This window comes from Prorops nasuta, unplaced genomic scaffold (assembly GCF_024137725.1).
Source record: "Prorops nasuta isolate Cenicafe-Biocafe unplaced genomic scaffold, Cenicafe_Pnas_1.2 PNAS00011, whole genome shotgun sequence".
Classification (NCBI taxonomy): Eukaryota; Metazoa; Arthropoda; class Insecta; order Hymenoptera; family Bethylidae; genus Prorops; species Prorops nasuta.
The window spans coordinates 8,407,409-8,428,750 of record NW_027116808.1 but is presented as its reverse complement, the minus strand read 5'-3'; the positions used below and the strand labels follow the sequence as shown (position 1 = coordinate 8,428,750).

Here is a 21,342-nt window from a genome sequence, read left to right as displayed (position 1 = left end):
CAAGCATGTCAGAGTTTATTAGCTAAAAATACACATATTTTTAATAAACATCGAACTGCCTTGCAAGTTAAAGCATATGTAAATAATTTAAAAAAAAAAATAAGCTTATGTGAAAAGGATAGTATATAACAATGGTTTGTTTTTACGCTGAAGGAAGCCAGAAAAACATAGTTTTACAGTGAAATTATAAACAAAATGTAAGAAAATTATCCTCAACTTACTTTACTTACTAAATTCAGTTGGTTGTTTTTTAATATATTGCTTATTGATCATATTTTATTTTATTATATTTTATATTATCTGATAACAGCTGATAAGAAGTTTATATTGTTTTGAACAGTTCAGATTTTCTTTTCATAAATCGAAATATTATCACTTATTAAAAGCTATCACATTATGAATATGGAATATATTTTATTTTATAATAAGAAAAAAACTTATTTAATTTAGATAATGAAAAATAAATAGATTGATTACATCCACATGTTGTGACTAAACAATTATTTTTAGGTATATTTCCATTGCAAGAAAACAACTTTCTGCCTTATTCTTAATATTTTAAAAATTAGTATATAGATATTAGCAAAATATTTTACGGATAATCTTATTTGCCAATTTCTCTCAAATTGATAGTATTTACTAGACGATGATCTTATTGTACAATTATTTGATATTTTGTAACAGATTATACTAGAATCTATCTGAGAAAATATACGTGCATGGAATGCTAATTAGAATATTAACATATTTCACGTTTCCGTAAAAGCCTTTCCGGTTAATAATGTACTCACAAAAACCCTACAGTCATTTGGTGCTATATGCATTTCTACGTCCACATAACAAACTCTTCAATGAAGAAAGATGCTTACAAATACTGACTAGTAGCTGAAAAACTTGCATAAAAGTTGGCTCTACAAAAAGTTATCTGAGTAGTTATTGGTAATACCAAATATTGAAGGGTATAATACTTGAATGCATTTATCCATATTTTCAGGAACTCGTAGACAGCATAAATAAAGAATCTTTTGATTGGATGCCGTGAAAGGATAAAAAGGTCTGCGTTTCGTAGAACAAATATTCTATATATTCCCCATATCGCTATTCTTCAGTATATATCAAAATCATTTTGAAACACAACTTACTATATCATTTCATTGAGAAACGTTTGCCAGATCAGACAATTCAAGAAAATTTGTATGTAGGTTTAGATTTAGCTGAAATAGCGCGTGCAATCACTGTACATGAACATATACATCCTACTCTCCATTTTGTTGTAAATACTTAAATTGAAGAATGTGCGGATTCAATATTGTTGAAAGCTCCTTCGTTAAGTTAGTAGAACATATAATGAGAAATAGAACCTTCCATTTAAGTAGCTTAAGTTGTTTCTAAAACCTTATTTTCATTTTGATCATTTCATCCAGTAGTTTACAAGATATGTCAATCTGCATGAAATTATATGTAGGCAAGCGAATATAAGCTAATACAAGCGTTTATACATACCAGTCTTGCAGCTGCTTTCGTCAAATCGACAGCTATATACAATTTCAAATTGAAATAACTTGTTACCAACTGGGTAAAGTGAAAAATCAAAAGAGTCTTTTGGAAATATCTTGTGGTTATATAACAAAATTAGTAAAATTAAAAAGAGTATTTTACTTATAAAAGCCAAGATTGTTTTCATGTAAGGTTCAATTAATATTTCAAGGTCAAACCAATGTGATTCTATTTCATCTCTCCTTCTAAGTTATATAATTTTGATTTAATAGAGTACTATATAGGACCATTAATTTGCAATATATTGGCGTGGACCGATTAAAATTGCTTATCATGTATACGCAAATATTAAGGTCAATATTTTATTTAACGAAAGTTGTGCTTGTGTCCGCTTATTTCGATATATTCTTACGCAAATGATATATTATGTGTGTGTATGTACGTAAATATTTTGTTAAATGGTAGTTATGAGTACGTTCCTATAACTACCTAACTTTACGTATACTATATATTTTATATACGCGTATATAGAGACGCACGTATTTTACTGAATGGTAGTTATGTGGTCATGTCCCCATATCTACCTATATTTACGTATATTATGTATTACATATGCGTATATACGTATATAAGTATATATATAGCGAATATAATATTTAATTTGCGTAAACATTGGTAGATATGAGGACGTACCTATAACTACCGTTTAGTAAAGAGGGAAACTTATGGGGACCGTCCTCATAAATACCCATAGATTTATTGAAGATATGAGGACGGTCCCCATTTGTACCATGAGTACCTTTAAGTACCATTTCATACTAGATTAGGTTCCCTCATCTACCCGATTAGACATATATATTATTGTATTGTTTAGTTTTTCGTTAAAAGCATTTATCTTTCATGTGATAGCTAATAATAATATATCGAGTCAAACTCCATGTCATTATAAATATATATAGTATTATCAATGAATTTGTAGGAAGTATATATAATTATACAGAAATATATACTAATTCTACGACTCTATAGGATTATTTATTATTTTGCATTTACCTTTATGTTTCATTAATTGTTTAATTTTTTGAATTGTTTCTTCTTTTTCGAATGCGGTAATTGTTAAAAACGTTTTTACAGCATTCAAAATATTCTCATTTTTTCTCGTCGTTTCTAAATAAATCCACGCAGCTTCGATTTGATTTTCAGTTTCTTTTTTTCTTTTAATTATTCTTATATTTAACCCTTTCTGTGTCTGCCTTCGTTCCCTCTCAAATATTTGAATAACTTCTATTAATTTTGCTTTACAGAATTAAATAACATTATTGTTAGAGATCGGAGTGGGGGCGCGAGCGGTCTGGGACTCTCAGGCCGTCTCGCTCCTGCTCACACTCAGTCTCTCTTGGTCCTACCTCCAATCAAGGCCGACAGATGGCTCACAGCGCAGAGCTCTCTCTCGCTGTTACAATTTGTGTCCCTTGTATATATTAACTCCCCAAGAGTTCCGTCAATTTGCGGCTCTATTTAAACGGTCTAGACTCTAGACTTCGTCTTTTCTTTCTTCGCGGTAGCTTAGCCATCACTACCTTCCTGCGACGCCACTAAGTCTCTTAGTACGCATTTCCGCTCCATCGTCGATTTCTTGGACTCCAAGAAATCTTCTTCCTTTCTCTCTTTCTTCGTAGCCTGGGAGTCTCAGGTTCGGAGAATCCTGTCCTGGGACCTGGGGATCACAGGGTGGGATTTCGTATTTGCAAACTTTGGGTGGATTACTCATTTACTGTTCAGCCTCCTTTGGAGCATTTTTATTTTGTATTTATTTTTCGCAATCAAATAAACTGCCTTTTACCAGATTTCCTGGGCGTTGTTTTTTGCCACTCTAAAGCCTCCCTTCCTAGACATCCTCGCGGACATCACACAATCAACTTTCACACAAATTTCTGGTCCTTCGAGCCGGATATAACCGGTACATTTTCCATTGAGTTGAATTTTGATTGGTGATTCTTCGAGGTGACTGGGGGAGTGTCTCTGGTGGCAAAATGGTAACGCAGGAGGAAATCCTCATGTGCGCAGGTCACGTTGGTCTTTATTGCACAGAATTAGAACGGCTACTGGTCAACACCAAAAAGCGGGGTGTAGGTAACTTTACCGTTCCTTATTTAAATGGTCGTCTGGCTAGTGCCAAGGAAACTCTCGCGAAAATACAAACGAATCATGTGACGATTACTAATCATTTAACGGAGAAAGATTTGCAGCAGTTTAACTATACGACGCAGAATACTTATGAGCGAGCTATGACGGCGTATTTTACTGCGGAAGAATACATTTTAGAGCAAATCGAGAATTTAAGCGGCGAGCAAGTCGCTCCTGTCACTGCAGGGCAGACCCATGCTCCCTCATTGAAACTTCCTAAGCTAGATTTACCCAAATTTAGTGGTGACTATTCTGAGTGGTCAACCTTCTATGACTCTTTCAAATCAATGATTCACGATAATTCGACACTACCAGGTGTTCAAAAGTTTCATTATTTAAAGGCATGTCTTCAAGGAGAAGCTAGCTCAGTAATCCGATCCTTAGCCGCCAGTAACGATAGTTACTTAACAGCATGGAATGCGTTGGTGATTAGGTACACAAATGAACGAATTATTACGTCCAACCTTCTTAGCAAACTAACGCTCATTCCGAAAGTCTTTTCTGACAACCTCATATCCATGAAAACACTGCGCGATACCACTATAGTTGTGCTTGACTCGCTGAGGACGTTAGGATATCCAGTTGATGGTTGGAGTGCTATATTAGTTCACATTCTCTCAAATAAACTAGATCAAATTCTCAGTGTAGAGTGGGAGAAGGAAATAAAACGTGTTTTGAAATATCCCTCCTTCACTCAGTTCTTGGAGTTCATCACCGAGCAAATTAATATGCTCGAATCTATCAGTAATAAGTTCAAAGGTAGTAAACAAAACACTGATAAAACTTCTCGCCCTAAGTCGTTGAAATCACTCAACGCAATCGTTGATAAACCAAAATGCTTTTATTGTGACGCGGATCATCCTCTCTATCAATGCAACAGCTTTATTGCTTTGAACCCTCAAGCCAGATACAAAGCAGCGCAGAACAACTCACTTTGTATCAATTGCTTGAGACCTGGTCATTCGATATCGTCTTGCCGAAGTAATTCTCGATGTAAAAAATGTTCCAAGGCACATCATACGCTTCTGCATTTTGAGAAACAATCTAATCCGACGTCTCAACGTAATCCATCTCAAGCTAATGCACCCACCAGTCTTCAAACCATTGATCAGCCTTCGACTTCTGTTGTTGCCCATGTGAGTGCCATGGATGAACGCACGGCACTCCTTGCAACTTTTCTTGCGCGCGCTACAGCACCAAATGGCCGTCAAATTATGATTAGAGGCTTAGTCGACCCGGGCTCACAAACGTCTTTCATGACGGAAAATCTAGCCCAGTTATTAAGAGTTACACGCCGCAAAGTTAATGCAACGATTTACGGAGTCACAGGAGGTGCGGTACGGAACGTCTCGAGCAAAGCTGAACTCATCTTACAGTCAGTCAAACACGATCAGGCCTCACTCAAAGTGACGGCATTAATTTTACCAAAAATCACGAATTATAGTCCTCGGTCGTATTCACCGCTTGAATTCCCTCAATTAGGTTCTCTGGACCTCGCGGACGAATATGCTTCTGCGAGAAATCCAATTGATATTTTAATTGGTGCAGATTATTGCCCTCAGCTCTTACTGAATCAGATAATTCATTCATCGAACCGTGCACTGATAGCACAAGATTCGTTATTTGGCTGGGTTGTGTATGGTACACTCGCGTCGCCCACGCATACTGCAACAGTAAACGTTCTTCATTGTTGTGACTTCGATAAAACGCTTCGAGATTTTTGGGAGATTGAAGAAGTTCCTAGCACTTATAGCTTGACCCCTGAAGATCAATTATGCGAGGACATTTTCGCGAGCAACGTTACTCAATTACCATCAGGCCGCTATCAGGTTGCATTGCCTTTCAAGACAGAGTCCTCCAAATCGGCACTGGGAGCCTCTCGCAGCATCGCCGAATCAGCTTTAAAGCGAGTTCTCTGTCGCATTAACAAATCTCCTGAGCAGTCTGAAAGCTATACTAAATTCATTAGAGAGTACGAGCAGTTAGGACACATGGAGAAGGTCACAACAAACGCGATTGACGCAGACTCCTTGGTTTACCTGCCTCATCACGCAGTATTTAAACTCGAGAATGGAAAACAGAAAATACGTGTCGTATTTAATGCGTCCGCTAAAACTAAGAGTGGTCTATCACTCAACGACGTACTCTTAGTAGGGCCAAAATTACAAAAAGATATAACGGCCATTCTTATGAATTGGCGTGATTTTCGTTTTGTTGGCGTAACAGACATTGTTAAAATGTTTCGCCAAATTCTAATCCGCCCGGAAGACAGAAAATTCCAAGCTATAATTTGGAAAGATGATTCTGGAAATACTCAAATATATCAATTGAACACGGTCACATACGGTACCGGACCTGCACCGTTTTTAGCTTCACGGGTAGTGCAGGAACTCGCAAATCAACATGGTAATGACTTCCCAGATGCGAAGTCCACCTTACTTCACTCAATCTATGTCGATGACATTCTTTTTGGAGCTAACAACCTTGCGGATTTACGCAATATCCAATCTCAATTAGTTCAGTTGTTGGATAAAGGTAAATTTGAGCTCAGTAAATGGGCCTTCAATTCAGCAAGCTCAGCTCTCCAAGAAATTTCTAATGATTCTAGTAACGCTAATCTTAATTTTAGTAGCGAAAGTCTTAACGAAACTAGCAAAGTGCTGGGCATATCTTGGAATACCAGCTCTGATTCATTTCAGTTTATAATTTCGCCTTCTTCCATCACTAAGTTAACAAAGCGCATGTTACTCTCGGAAAACGCGAAGATTTACGATCCTTTAGGCTGGATCTCACCGTTCACCATTGTGTTAAAGCAAATAATGCAATCCACATGGTTGCTCAAACTTAATTGGGATGACGAGGTTCCCGAGCCTATCCAATCTAAATGGATGTCTTATTACTCGCAAATGTGCGAATTAACAAAAATCACCATCCCGCGCTGGAATGGTCAACTTAGTGAAGCAGATAAATTAGAACTCTATGGGTTCTGTGATGCTTCAAATGTATCATATTGTGCTGTGGTGTATGCCAAATTCACCAACAACAATAATAGTCAAACATCAGTCAGCCTCGTAATGGCAAAAGCCAAAGTAGCCCCTCTTAAAGCAATTAGTATTGCTCGACTTGAACTAGTCGCCGCTGCTTATCTGACTAAACTAATGCTTCATATCAAGTCATCACTTAAACATTCAGTGCATGACATTTTTTGTTTCTCTGATTCACAAATCGTGTTGGCTTGGATTGCACAACATTCGTCCAAATGGAAGGTTTTTGTAGCCAACCGAGTCGAATATATACAATCAAGTCTACCAGAGGCTCATTGGTCTTATGTCAATACTAAGTCCAATCCTGCAGATCTCAACTCGCGAGGAATTCCTCCAAGCCAATTAATACACAGTGCGCTTTGGTGGAAAGGACCCTCAATAATTCGGGAAATGTCATCGGGAAATTCTCCTTTAATGTTTGAAACCAACGAGGAAATAAAGACCTCGTCGATCTATTCAAATCATGTCACACGAGATTTACCGTCATTTCTTTATAACTACTCGTCGTGGACAAAACTAATCCGTGTTGTTAGCTATGTGTTGCGATTTATAGATCGAGCGCGTAGAAAAAATGTTTGTCAACACGCGCACGTGTCAGCTCTCGAGCTACGTACTGCAACACTGCGTGTTGTGAAAATAATTCAAGCTGCTGCCTTCTTAACCGATATCTTAACGTTGCAAGGCAAAAAGTCAATTCCGTCAAATTCTCGATTACTTTCTCTTGCACCGTTTTTAGATGTGCAAGGAGTTCTCCGAATAGGTGGGCGTCTACAACACTCATTCCTGTCAGACAACCAAAAGCATCCCATTATTTTACCAACCAATTATTTAACCGAGCTACTCATTCGGCATATACACATTACGACCTTGCACGGTGGCCTACAGCTTACGTTAACAGTATTGCGGCAAAAGTATTGGGTAATCAATGCACGAAACGCTGCGAAAAGCATAATACATAGGTGCGTCACTTGCGTTCGTCAGCGTGCCAAGCTAGGAACACAATTCATGGGATCTTTGCCTACTGCTCGAGTAAACCGTAGCCATCCGTTTGAACATACTGGCATTGATTACGCCGGGCCCTTCCTTGTAAAACTGCATCAAGGCCGAAACTCAAAAACAGTTAAGTGTTATATAGCTGTTTTTGTATGCATGGCTACTCGTGCCATCCATCTTGAGCTTGTCTCCAAATATGATACGGATGCATTTTTAGCGGCTCTAGCTCGTTTTACTTCACGTCGTGGTAAACCCGCAGTGATTTACTCTGATAATGGGTTAAATTTTCAAGGAGCAAATAAGGAATTGAAACTTGCATTCCAAGGCTCTCTGAAACATGCGCAATCTATAGATTTTGAACCTATACGCGAAATAGAATGGAAATTTATTCCCGTGGCCACTCTTCATTGGGGTGGACTGTGGGAGAGTGGAGTACGAAGCGTAAAACATCATTTAAAGCGTATTCTCGGGACTTTTCTTCCTACGTTCGAAGAAATGACCACATTGATTTGTCGTATTGAAGCCTGTTTAAACTCCAGACCTCTTTCTCGCTTACGCGATGACATTGAAAGCTTGGAATGTCTAACGCCAGGGCACTTCTTGGTCGGTCGCGCTTTACTCGCTCCACCCGAAATGTCCGTTCTAGATTTAAAGGAATCTACTCTAAATCGATGGCAGAAAATCACTCGGATTACCGAGCTTTTTTGGCAAAAATGGTCGGGCGAGTATCTGCAATCATTACAATCTCGTCCAAAATGGCAAATCAGAAATAACGATTTTCGTGAAGGGGACATCGTTATAATTAAGACTCCAAACGCTCCACCTTGCAAATGGAACTTAGGCCGAATTACTCGTTTAATCATCGGTTCAGACTCAGTAGCAAGAGTAGCTGTGGTTCAAACAGCTAATAAACAGATTCAACGCAGCCTAACACAATTGTGTAGGCTCCCGGCATAAATACAAATATTGACAAACAATCCCAACGGCTTTGATCTGCCGAATCGTACATCTTCACCTTGACGCTCTACTTATTAAATCAGTTCTCCGTAATCATGGCTAGTGACAAGGTGCCTAATTTAGTCGACAACGTCGAAATGTTCTTAAGTGAGGTTTGGGGTGAAGAAGCGAACGCGTCCGATGTACTGGACCTTTCCTTCAGTGACTTGAGTCTTTCGGACGATGCTCCTTGTGTGGACTCTCTCCTGGAACTTCCGGATTTGCTTGTGTCAACGAAGGAGGAAGAAGACTCCAGGTTGCCGTTCATTTCAGATTCGCCCTGTCCACCCGAACCAGAATCAGCTGACGTTAGCATGGAACCCATTGCGGGACCTTCTCGTGCACCAGCACCAGCAATTGACTTAGCTGTTTTGTACGCGAGCAGTTGGGAGAAGGGAATCTTATACGATTCTACCGCTAAGGAGCTGGAGCGTACAGCAAAGTACGTTACAGTTTTAGCCTTCGGACTCACACACCGTATACCATTGCACGCTGTGTTGAAATATCGGCAGTGGAAGACGTGGGATCCCCAAGGAAAATTGCTCTTACGCTGGACTCCAGCGCTAGAGCTGAAAACTGCCAAACTCCTCGTTAAAAAATGAGTTAGTCTATGACCACTGGTGGATATTCGGAGCTTCGCTCAAAGGTTTTTTTTTTTCTCTCTCCACCATGGTCTTTGTTCTTACGGTGTTTTCACCATTTCAAATTTTAGCACATAAGTTTAGTTTCATGTCCAACATCTACGAGATTCATTTGAATTGACGCAGGATCGTCAATGCGGGGGAGGATTTGTTAGAGATCGGAGTGGGGGCGCGAGCGGTCTGGGACTCTCAGGCCGTCTCGCTCCTGCTCACACTCAGTCTCTCTTGGTCCTACCTCCAATCAAGGCCGACAGATGGCTCACAGCGCAGAGCTCTCTCTCGCTGTTACAATTTGTGTCCCTTGTATATATTAACTCCCCAAGAGTTCCGTCAATTTGCGGCTCTATTTAAACGGTCTAGACTCTAGACTTCGTCTTTTCTTTCTTCGCGGTAGCTTAGCCATCACTACCTTCCTGCGACGCCACTAAGTCTCTTAGTACGCATTTCCGCTCCATCGTCGATTTCTTGGACTCCAAGAAATCTTCTTCCTTTCTCTCTTTCTTCGTAGCCTGGGAGTCTCAGGTTCGGAGAATCCTGTCCTGGGACCTGGGGATCACAGGGTGGGATTTCGTATTTGCAAACTTTGGGTGGATTACTCATTTACTGTTCAGCCTCCTTTGGAGCATTTTTATTTTGTATTTATTTTTCGCAATCAAATAAACTGCCTTTTACCAGATTTCCTGGGCGTTGTTTTTTGCCACTCTAAAGCCTCCCTTCCTAGACATCCTCGCGGACATCACACAATCAACTTTCACACAATTATTAATATATAAAGAATTAAGTAATAGCTTAGATATAAATATATGGTAATATACTTACAACAAAATTGTGAGAAAGCTGGTTTCACACCTAATATACTTTTTAACGTGCGGTGATACCGCTCCTGGGTATTATTTGTTGTATCTTCAACTTTATATATGCTTAATAATTTGTTATTTGTGTTCTTAATCCATTGAGTTTCAAAGTATTTTAAAAGTCTTTGAAATAAGATTTTTAATTCCACTATTCCCTCTACTTCATTCTTTATACACAAGAATCCTTTTTTTATATCATTACTTTGAAGGTAAGGCAAATTGTAGAGTTTTCTAATTATTAATAATGTCCTTGCCTGCAAATTTGGCTTATATTTTTGTACTTCCTTCAGAATTTTTAATTTTTGTATGGGTTTACGAACATTCTACATAAAATTCAGTACGTGTTACTTATCAATTACAAAAGTTTTTTTTGTTTCAATTGGATTAATTAATTTTTCAATGTTCTACAGTTTAATTAGATATCAGATTTTTTAAAAACTTACGTAAGCAAAGTGAAAATAGCATCCTTGTAATTGAATTTCAGGAAAAACTTTTTTCATAGCGTTTTGTATTGATTTCTCATAGTCACTAATACAAATAGTAGGATTGAATTCTCTAAAGAGATTCTCTTTGAAAAATCTTAGCATATTTGTATAGATATCTTCCCGTTTTGTATTTATTAATATCCATATTAACGGAAAGAACTACGTATCGAATATCATACAAAATTCAAACGCAAAGAAAAATTATGTATATTTTATACATACGAAGAACATTATTAATTTACTATTTAGTATCGATGATTATATTATATGCGAAATTATTTATTACCTTATTGTGAATTTTACCCATTATAGTAAGTACTTGCTTTGCATCTACAATTTTTGGGACACACTGAAAAGTACCATCGATACTTATTACGGTGCAATTGTTTAAAACTTGTAATAATTGTTCATCATAAAATGCTACTGCAATATATTCATTTTCTGTATATTGCAATACTTTCAGTGGGTGTATTTCTTCTCCAGAGCCAAATGTCAAAAATTTTTTCCATTTTTGTGTACTTAAAACTGAAGCACAATTTTTCAAAAACTTCGGGGGAGAAGGATGATCTATTCTCCTCCATTTTTCAAGGGTTTTAACAACCTTAGGATAAGAAACTTTATCAGCTGCTTGTGTATGTCTACAATTGAAGATTAAGTATTAATGATAGAACAATATATATGCAAACCATTATTCTTAATGAAAAAAACAAATTAATTTGGATTTTTTAAGAATACCTATTTGCACATATATTATAAGCCTCTTTCGACGTACATGGTGTGGTTGTTATTTGTTTAAACAAATCTTCCCGAAATGCACAAATTTCTTCGTAATTTTGTGGTTTCTCATGACAATGGACTTTAACACTTGAAAAATTTCCATTTTTTAACATCGCTGTTGCATTACACCCCACAGTATTACATTTCAAATAACTGTAAATAACATATTTTATATTCACTTTTATTAATTCTTAATACTAAACATGTAGTCATAATGAAACCGTTTTATAAATGTTAAACTTGCATAACAATTCCCCCATTTGCCTTATTAATGGTCTTGCTTTTATGATATACGAATCCATCTGGATAATATACTGAAAAGTTTTTTCTGGATGTCATATTTTTTATAAGATTTTATTCCTTTTCGTTTAAAATGATAAACAACGAAAAATTTGTGTTTCGTTATTCGACGGTTTTCTGTTATCACACTTTGTTTACTACGTATCTACGCTTAAATATATAGCTCATATACAGGGTGGCCAACTTGAAATACAAAATTTTTAAATATTGCTAAAGATAAAGGATATAAATAAAATTTATTTTAAAATAGGTTGTCTGACTTTGAACAAAGAAATAAAATGTCGTTACTGATTTAATTTTGAAAGATTATTTTAAGGAAAAACATGAGATGATTTCAATTATACCTTCATTAATTTTATATATCATATCTTTTAGCCTCAGATTCAAATCTTTTGTAAATGCCTATAATATACAAAGTGACTAATTATAAGGTTTCGGATACCTTTCGAAATAATAAAAGCTACAAGTATTCAACAATATAAAAAGCAATATGTATTGATAATTAAAATTATTGCAGTCACCTAAAATACCCCTTTATGTATTAAACCAATAAATAGCCATTTTATTCTCTCTAATGTTTTTAAATTACTTTTTTACATTTCTTAATTTTATTTTTCGCTTAAAGAAATTTTTAACCATAAGCTGCTATTCAAAATAGGATTTAATTCTTGTGTATAAGGTGTTTTATTTTAAATTACTACAAGCAAATTTTTCAGAAATATGATAAAATCTTTAAGTAAAAATTCAATTAATTTCGAGGATTAAAATAAGCTATCCCGAATTTAATATGAATAATAAAGATTTCCATAAATTGTAAAAGGAAAACCTTCAATTGTTAAAATTAATTATACCATTTTTTATTCAAATTAAATTATTATATTCCTACATGCATGTATGACACATAGGTAATGTAATGAAAGTTCATTGAAAGTTTTAATGCATCTGTAAACTAAAATTTGAAAATTAAAACTATAAGCAAAGGTATTTTTAGCATTTTATTTCTGAAAATTTTAAAACGCCGTAACAGATTTTGTCTTTTCAAATTTTTCAATTTCTGATTTAAATAAGAAACTATCATTACAAATCGCGCTAATGTTAATAATATATTGTATTCATATAATACAATAAATTGCCGTTCACATAATTATATCAGAGAATTATTCCAGAATTAATCATAGCGGCAATATTATCAAATTTGTAAGTATCCCCTGAAAACGAGAAATTCATCAATCCAATACCGATGTTACATATTTTCAGTAATATATTAAGAGATTTTTGTTTGTTCAATAAACACATCATTAAATAAAATAATTCATTATTACCTTTCAGGCATTCTATCTTGAAGGAAAATAAAAATTTAGAAATGTATACAGATATTTACTGAAAAATGTTTTATTCTATTAAATAATAGATTATAAGCTGTTACACATTTTGCAAGCTGAACTAAAATGCAATTACACAGGTTACCAAATATAACCAAAGGTAATGAAGAAGTTTTTAATTTATTATTACCATGTTGAAGCATATTTCATGCATTATTAAAATATATATGGCTTGTGGTACTTGTGTGAAATTGATTAATGTAGTTTATTAGGAGCTCACCTTTTATTATATTATGAAAAAATGAGTATAAAAATATATAATAAAATTAGGTTTCTTTCACAAACTATAATAAAATACTTTGACCAGCAAAATGAAATATAAACCGCATCAAAATCACCAATAAATAGTCCGCCATTTAACAAAAATCCACTTAAAAGTTTCGAAACTATTAAATTCATATTTAAATGTAAATTCAATTTTCTGCATGAGTTTGAGTTTATAAAGATGTGATTGATATTCATTTGCTCCTTTGGGCAGGAGCATAACGAGGTAAGAACAATCAGATTCACCGTTAAATAAAAGTCGTCATAGATTGAGAGTCTAAGTAATGCGGTTACTGACCACCTATCGGTACAATGTACCTTCCATAGGGTGATGTGTCACATAAAAGGCCCAAGAGCTGCAATATATAAGAAAAATTCATTAATCTTCGTAACTGCAAGAAATATCAATTTATTAAAAAGGCCATTCTGAGCAAAAATAAGGAAGGAGTTTCTAAAAGGACCCAAAACAAATCGATATTTTTTATACTTAGGAACTTACACATGTACACTCATATATCTATATTTTGGGACACTATAGTTACCTTATCCTGTATAAAAGTAATATTTTATTATGGTACAAATATACTAATAACATTCTTAAATAATATTTAAGTAAACAGAGTGATAACCACAAATGTACATATATAAGTATTAACATATATTTTTCTTGGAGAAAACGATAATTTTTTGAGTATACAGACTTCTGAATGTATTCTCTTTTCTAATTTGTTAAACAGTAAATGTATATTTAAATGCAATTGGTTACCCTAAAGGAAAATAATAAAGGGCATATAATTTCCTTTATAAAAAATTATTGCAATAATATTTTCAATATAAACGTATGCTTAATGAAATATATAAGCAAAACTTAGTATGTAAGAGTAAAGTACATCCTAGCAATTAATGTAGAATGCATTAATCAATGTCCTATCAAATATATAAAATATATTCTTGAAGGGTAAGAAGATAAATAATTTGTACATATATACCAAACCCTAAGAAGATAATGGCAATGGGACATCGAAGAATCATAATACAGTGCAAAAAATGAAGTTAACGCAGCTTAGAAATAATAATCCTTGATACATGAAGACTGCGACAGATAAAATATGATGAGGCAGAGTAGGAATAGATTCTTACACTGTAGTCTGAAAATAATGTAGCAATTAAATTAACTAAAAAGTATAGAACAATGAAAGTAAAAGCACAAAAGGTTCTATAATATATGAATGTATTGCCTGATTGAACTCATTTTGTTACTTAACCACTTTCAATAAATGCCATATTTATTAAACATACAAATTTATAGAGATGTAAAAGATTGTAGTTAATCCAATTTCCTTATGATAGGAAATTATTGAAATTCCTTCAACATGTATGCATGAAGCATAAACATAGATTTTATATATGTAGCTGCCAAGCAAATCCTGTACTACGCTCTATTTTGAGAACAATTTCACCATATTTGTAGCGAACTATGCAACAATGTATATTACAATAACCAGCATTTCATTAGCAATATGAAAGATATCTTTTTTACTGATAAAAGTGTAAGTAGTTTGTACGTACCAAACTTCAAGAAGCTAATGTCCAAGGGATATCGAAGAGGCATAATACCTAGCACCTAAAATAAAGTATGCGTAGCTCAGCCACAATAGTTTTGAAACATATATGATGATGAAAGAGAAATTAAATATGAAGCACCTATTTTTAATAAGTTCCTCCCACTATGGACTGTAATTAAACTAACAATTAGGATAACCATAAACTGAAGAATGTACAAATATAAAATGTGAAATGTTTAACGCACCTTTAAATTTATTATTTGATATAATACTTAATACATGTTTCAAAATAATCTTACCAGCATCAGTCTATTTCACATAAAATCTCTAATTGCAAATGATATCATCATTAAATAGGCTTAATCAATTTCTCATATTGGAATTAAAATAGTACATTTTTTTTCTGCGGGTAGATGAAAGCATGCCTACGAAGACTGATTGACCCATAAGATTGTTATTTAAAGTCTTTCTTTTCATATTTTCCTGTAATAAAAAGTAACCATTTAGCTAAAAGTTTATTTTGAAAAATACAATCTACTTCATAAGTAATCAGATATTATGATGTAAATATAACAGTAATGTAATAATACTATTAGGATATATCAATAAACAATTATTCCATATTTATAAATAATTCTGTAAGATTTACCTTTTTAAATTTGTTAAGCCGACGCGGTAACCATTAGAATCGTTTGGAACGTCAGAAAAATTTGAACCAGCTTTACGTCGTAATGCAATGCAGTTACGACGGTTTACGTCCTCACCAGTCTTCAATATACATAGAACCTTGGAATAGTAGACTTTACATTATAGAAAACGTATCATGCGCAGACAAGCCATTCATATTCATAAAATTTATAGACGGCCGTGCGTAATAGTTATTTTAGCCTAGGGAATTTTCGGAGATAATAGGGTCTACCCTTTGGTTTGTTCTTGAAGCTCTTGAGTATGGTTATTTAAGGTAGTAATAGAAAGGTGTAAGGCGGAGAATTCCGACTGTACCACATGCGTCTGTTTTTCCAACAAGTGAGCGGTGTGTACTCCTTTCTCTTGCAGCTTTAATATTTCGCTGGTGTAGTATTCGCCATCTTCTTCGGTCAAGGTACCAAAAAGGGTTTTAGAGAGTCCTCCTACGAATCCGAGGGGAGCGCTTCTACGGTTCCGATTAAGGTCCGTAGAATGTAAGCCTCGGCGAAGTATTGAAGTGAAAAGTTCAGTGTCAACAATTTTGCGTCCGATCTCTTCAAGTTTACTATCATTGATGCAAGAGACGTTGCCCTTGCACACATAGAAGAGTGTGTCGTAGAATTTTCCGAGATTAGGGGCTTGGCTGGTCATACTGGTGATGTCAATGGTTGTGGCGACCTTCCATAGCACGGGATAGTACGGTAGGGTTGCGATTTTTTCGAAGAAGATACCGGGGTTGTGTTTCAAGTGAGTGATGTTGTATGCATTGGTCCAGGAGATCTGCGGGAGGCTTAGCATCATTATAAATAATATATTTATAATGGTCGTCATGGTAATATCGGTTGTGTAGTGCAGTGAATCTCGTGCGTCACAAAGTTGGTGTTGCAATCGCGAGTGGAGTGGGAAATTTGGTATAAAAGAGCGGTATTGATGCGGAGCGATATTGTTCTGATTAACGTAGCGACCGAAACAGCGCGATCAAAGTTGAAGGAGACGACAAGATCACGACAGGAACAAGAAAAAGGAAGAAGAAATGGCCAGAAGGAGATACCCGAGCTTGCTGAGTTTTGGCGGGAGGAGGTTCGCGGGAGGGGTGGCTGTGCACACTCGCTCCGGTAAGTAGTGTGGATAGTTGAAATTATGCCGCAGGGAGAAACTTGAGAGTTCTCTAATTCGTTTTTTTTCCTTGCTTGTAGTGGTGGTCCTGGACCTGGAAGAGATCCGGTGGATCAGGGAGGAGAGGAGGTCCTCTCGGGCGATCAACGACGACCTGGCGGACCGGATGATGGAGACCTGGTCCTTCCGAGAGGACTTCGACTTCCTGGGGTTGCGCTGGCTCCAGGACAGCGGATGGCGGCGGCTCAATCTCCAGATGGAGGACCCCTGGAGCGAATGGGAGCCGGAGCTCTCAGAGCAGGAAGTGCCAGCGTGGCACGGGTTGGCGTAGTTTTAAGTTAGGATTTAAGTAGGATTATTATTAAAGAAAACGATTGTAACAATATATGACAACTGAAAGAAATCCTTTAGTGTTTATTTATGGTGTATTCCCCTTGCGTCCTATCCTATGGGATTCCACTTGTCGAGAAAGGGGAGGGACTGGGTAAAGAGAGAGAGGGGTTGTAGTGGTTCAGTGATTATCAGTGAGTAACGGTGCCCTGCGTCTGGGGTTTTGGTGTCCGGGATTCTGGAGGACTGGGAGGGGGCAAGGCAAGGGAAGGGCCTTCCCGGGCAGGTTTCGAATCTCTCGTCCTGTACTGGCTATAGGAGGTGTCTGGGTGGCATGGATAAAATTTGGGGTAAAGAATGGAGGTATAATTAGGTTATAAGGATTCAGGAACGAGAAAAAAAAATATATGTTGGTTCTAGTTTCCCTCTGAATTCGTCTTCTTCCTTCTTTCTTTTCTTATATATATATATATATATATATATCCCAGGGTTCCTCAGCAGTTCCTTCGGGGGTCGTTTGGCAGTATCGTCTTTTAAGGGTTCGAGTTGATTGTTCTAGTTAGACTAACCGTGGAATAAAGGGAGGTTAAATAATCTCTAGAATAATTGCTAGCGAACAGTGATCATTACTATGGGTCGCTCAGTAAATGCTAATAATGCTGCAGGAGTCATTCTATAAAGAGAAAGTCGCACATGCATTAGATTTCGTGGTTAGTAGAGGTGGGTGTAGAGGAAGGTTTTAATTTGTCCAAATGTTTAGTGATGGGAATTCCAGAGTCAGTGATGAGGATAGCGTTGTGCTTATCGTTGATCGACTCTATGGTATATGGCCCGATATACTGGGAGTCTAGTTTATGTTTTCTAGGTTCTCGTAGGACATAGGCCAAATCTCCAGGGGAATAGGAAACAAAGGCTGCGTTCCGATCGTAATATTCCTTAGATTTTTCTTTAGCTTGGATTTCGCGTTCTCGGGCTAAATCGTGAAGCCAGGTTAACTGCTGAGCCAGCTCCTGTGCGTATGCGTCGTAGGTTAATAACTCCTCGATCGCATAGGCGGAGACGGGGGACTGAGTCTTGCGCCCATAAACTAATTCATAGGGCGTAAACCCTGTAGCTTCGTACACAGAAGTATTATAGGAGAACATGGCGAAGGGGATGAATAAATCCCAGTCCGAATACTGGTTGATATTATGTTTTAGGTATTCGGTGAGCACTAGATGACTTCTCTCTAGAGATCCATTGGTCTGGGGTCGATAACCGGAGGTGGTCAAGTGCTTGATTTTAAAAAGAGAGGTTACGCTTTTGAGTAATTTCCCTAAAAAGCTGGTGCCTCGATCCGTGAGAATGGCACGCGGAAGTCCGAATTGCGCAACGAAATGCCTCGAAAATGCGTCAGCGATGGTAGCGGCGCGAATGTTAGGTATTGCGACAGCAATGCAAAATTTAGTCAAATTACACTGCATGGTTAGGACGTGTAAATTTCCGGAGGGAGTAATAGGAAAAGGGCCTACAGTATCTAGTGCTACCTTATCAAAGGGGGCACAGGGAGTGTCAGTTATGAGCATAGGCAGTTTAGGTTTTACGCGAACCAGTTTCTGCCGTTGGCAACTATCGCAGGAACGTATAATGCTCTGGACGTCCTTATGGAGACCGGGCCAATTATAATGTTCCCTAATCCTATGATAGGTCTTGGTCATTCCTTTATGACCTCCAACTAAGCCTCCATGATACTCCAGGATGATGTGTCTTCTCATCTGAACTGGGGGAGTCACTACTTCTCCAGTGCAGATAGTGATTTCGACATCGTCATCGTGGAATGCACGGGAAAAGACGGAGCTCAAATAACGCGACGTCAGCCGGGTGGTTCCGAGTTTATACGGACCGATGCTGAACTTGGTAACGTTATTCTCATGGACAAATTCCTTTAACTTTTTCAGAGAATTAAGAATTTCTTCGTCGCTGGCGGGGATTAATTCGCTAGGATGGGTAATGACTAGGATGATCTTGGAGGTTTTGTAGGAAAAGTCCTGGATGGACCCATGAGGAAAAGGATGATGCTTTATGGTTTTCAGGTCGAGCTTTCCAGTTTCTATGAGCATTTGGCTAATGGGATCTTGAAAGGAACAGTCAGATGCGATCAGATGGACAATGTTGTTAGGACGATGGCATAGAACATAATCAGAGGTTTCTATGTTATATCGCATAGGGTTAGGGGGAGAGCTAGACGGGAATTTTTCTGAGATGGGATTGGGTTCGATACGGATGAGACCAGGATCTAGGGATGGATCGTATTGAGTAGGTGGCATGGTTTGGTTTTGGGTGGCATCCACTACAGTGATATCTGATTCTGCGTCGGAGCCAGAAAGGTCATCTTCAGGTTTTTCGAAATCACTAGGTATCCACGTGGATCGTCCTATGGGTTTTATTTTATCAGGAGATAGGAGAGTAAAGTTTAGAGGTTCGGATGTTGCGGTGGGTGTGATGCACGAGTCGGAGTCGGCTTCCTCATCGGAGTCGGTATCTTCGTCCGATGATTGTTCGTTGAGGAGGGACGTCAAGAGTTTATGAATTTCTTCTTGGCTAGAGCTCAAGTTGCTAATAATAGAACATTGTTCGGTGGTCAAAGGGGTATATTCGGCCTCGAACGAATCTCCGAGCACACTGGGTTCCTCAGAGACGTTTTCTATAAGGTTTTCCGGGTTGATGACGTTAGGGAGAGTCGTTTCTTCCACCAGGGTTGGTAGCATGCTTGTATAGGGCCTGGAGTTGATATTGGTTGAGGGGTGAACTTCCGAGGAGGTCTCGAGCTCGGCAGAAGAGTCTAATTCGGCATAATTAATAGGAGGAGCGGCTCTCCTCGCGGCGACGACTTCTCAGACGGGCACCAATCGACTGTGGGTCAACCGGAAGTTGTTTTTGATGGGGAAGGTAACTGAGGTCATCACGGAACACAGGCAGAGCAATCGGCACCGGATTCCGTGATAGAGCGTCAGCATTGCAGTTAGTTGCTCCTTTCTTATAAATGATTTCTTAGTCGAACTCCTCTAAACAGAGTTTCCATCTTTGGATACGATTAGTAGGGTCGGTTGCCTTGCTGAGCCACACGAGAGGTTGGTGGTCGGTGACGAGAGTGAATTTTCTTCCATATACGTAATGACGGAACTGTTTGATAGCATAGACAGCAGCCAGTCCTTCTTTCTCGGAAGTAGAATATCGAGTTTCAGGGTCGGTAAGCGTACGAGATGCGTATGCTATGGGTCGATCGTGTCCAAGCTTTCCTTGGCTGAGGATGGCTCCTATAGCAAATTCAGAGGCGTCGCAGGTGATAATGAACGGAATTTGGAAGTCGGGATAGGCCAGAACTGGAGCTTCGCACAGGCAGGCTCGTAAGTCTTCAAAGATAGCTTGGGCTTCCTCGTTCCAAGTAAAGGCGATACCTTTCTTGAGCAGTTGCGTCAGGGGTTTGGCTCTTTGGGCAAAATTTGGAATAAAACGTCGGTAATAACCGGCTAATCCTAAAAACTGTTTGATGTTTCTGGGGTTGGTAGGTACTGGAAATTTTCGTACAGCCTCCACCTTAGAGGGAAGGGGCTGGACACCATTCGGGTTGATAAGGTGGCCTAAATAAGTGATTTGTTGTCTTAGGAAGGCACTCATTTCCGATTGTAGCTTGAGACCGTATTGTCGAATTCTGCTGAATAAGCGCTTGCATTTTCCGAGGTGTTCAGGCAGTGTGGCAGAAAATACAATAATATCATCAAGATATACAAAAAGTTCCTGTCCTTGGAGTCCTTGTAAGACTCGATCCATGAGGCGCTGGAAGGTGGCGGGCGCATTTTTGAGTCCAAAGGGCATCCGGGTATATTCGTAATGTCCGAAGGGAGTAGAGAACGCCGTTTTATGCCTATCCTTAGGATGGAGGTGAATTTGGTGGAATCCACTGGCCAGATCGAAAATAGAAAAATACTTAGATACTCCTAGTTTGTCCAGGATGTCCACGATGATAGGCAGAGGGTAGGAATCTCCTACGGTTTGTTCGTTTAATCGACGGAAGTCGGTAACTAAGCGCCACCGTTTCTTTCCTTGAGAGTCGGGCGCCTTGGGTACAATCCACAGCGGAGAGTTGTAGGGCGAAGAGGAAGGGACCACTATGCCATTCTCTAAAAGTACATTGACCTGGCTCTGTACCTCGGAATGTAATGTTTCTTCAATTCGGTACTGTCG

At 37.7% G+C, this 21,342-nt stretch overlaps 1 protein-coding gene across 1 annotated transcript; it reads left to right on the top strand.

Annotated features, from left to right (window-relative positions):
- The first annotated feature begins 3,530 nt into the window (after positions 1-3,530).
- Positions 3,531-8,678, top strand: LOC136777327 (uncharacterized). Its single transcript, XM_066733496.1, has one exon. It carries the CDS (start codon positions 3,531-3,533, stop codon positions 8,676-8,678), a length of 5,148 nt encoding a protein of 1,715 aa, XP_066589593.1.
- The last annotated feature ends 12,664 nt before the right edge of the window (positions 8,679-21,342 follow it).

Coding starts and splice junctions, on each gene's coding strand:
- LOC136777327 (XM_066733496.1), top strand. CDS start 3,531: ATGGTAACGCAGGAGGAAATCCTCATGTGCGCAGGTCACGTTGGTCTT.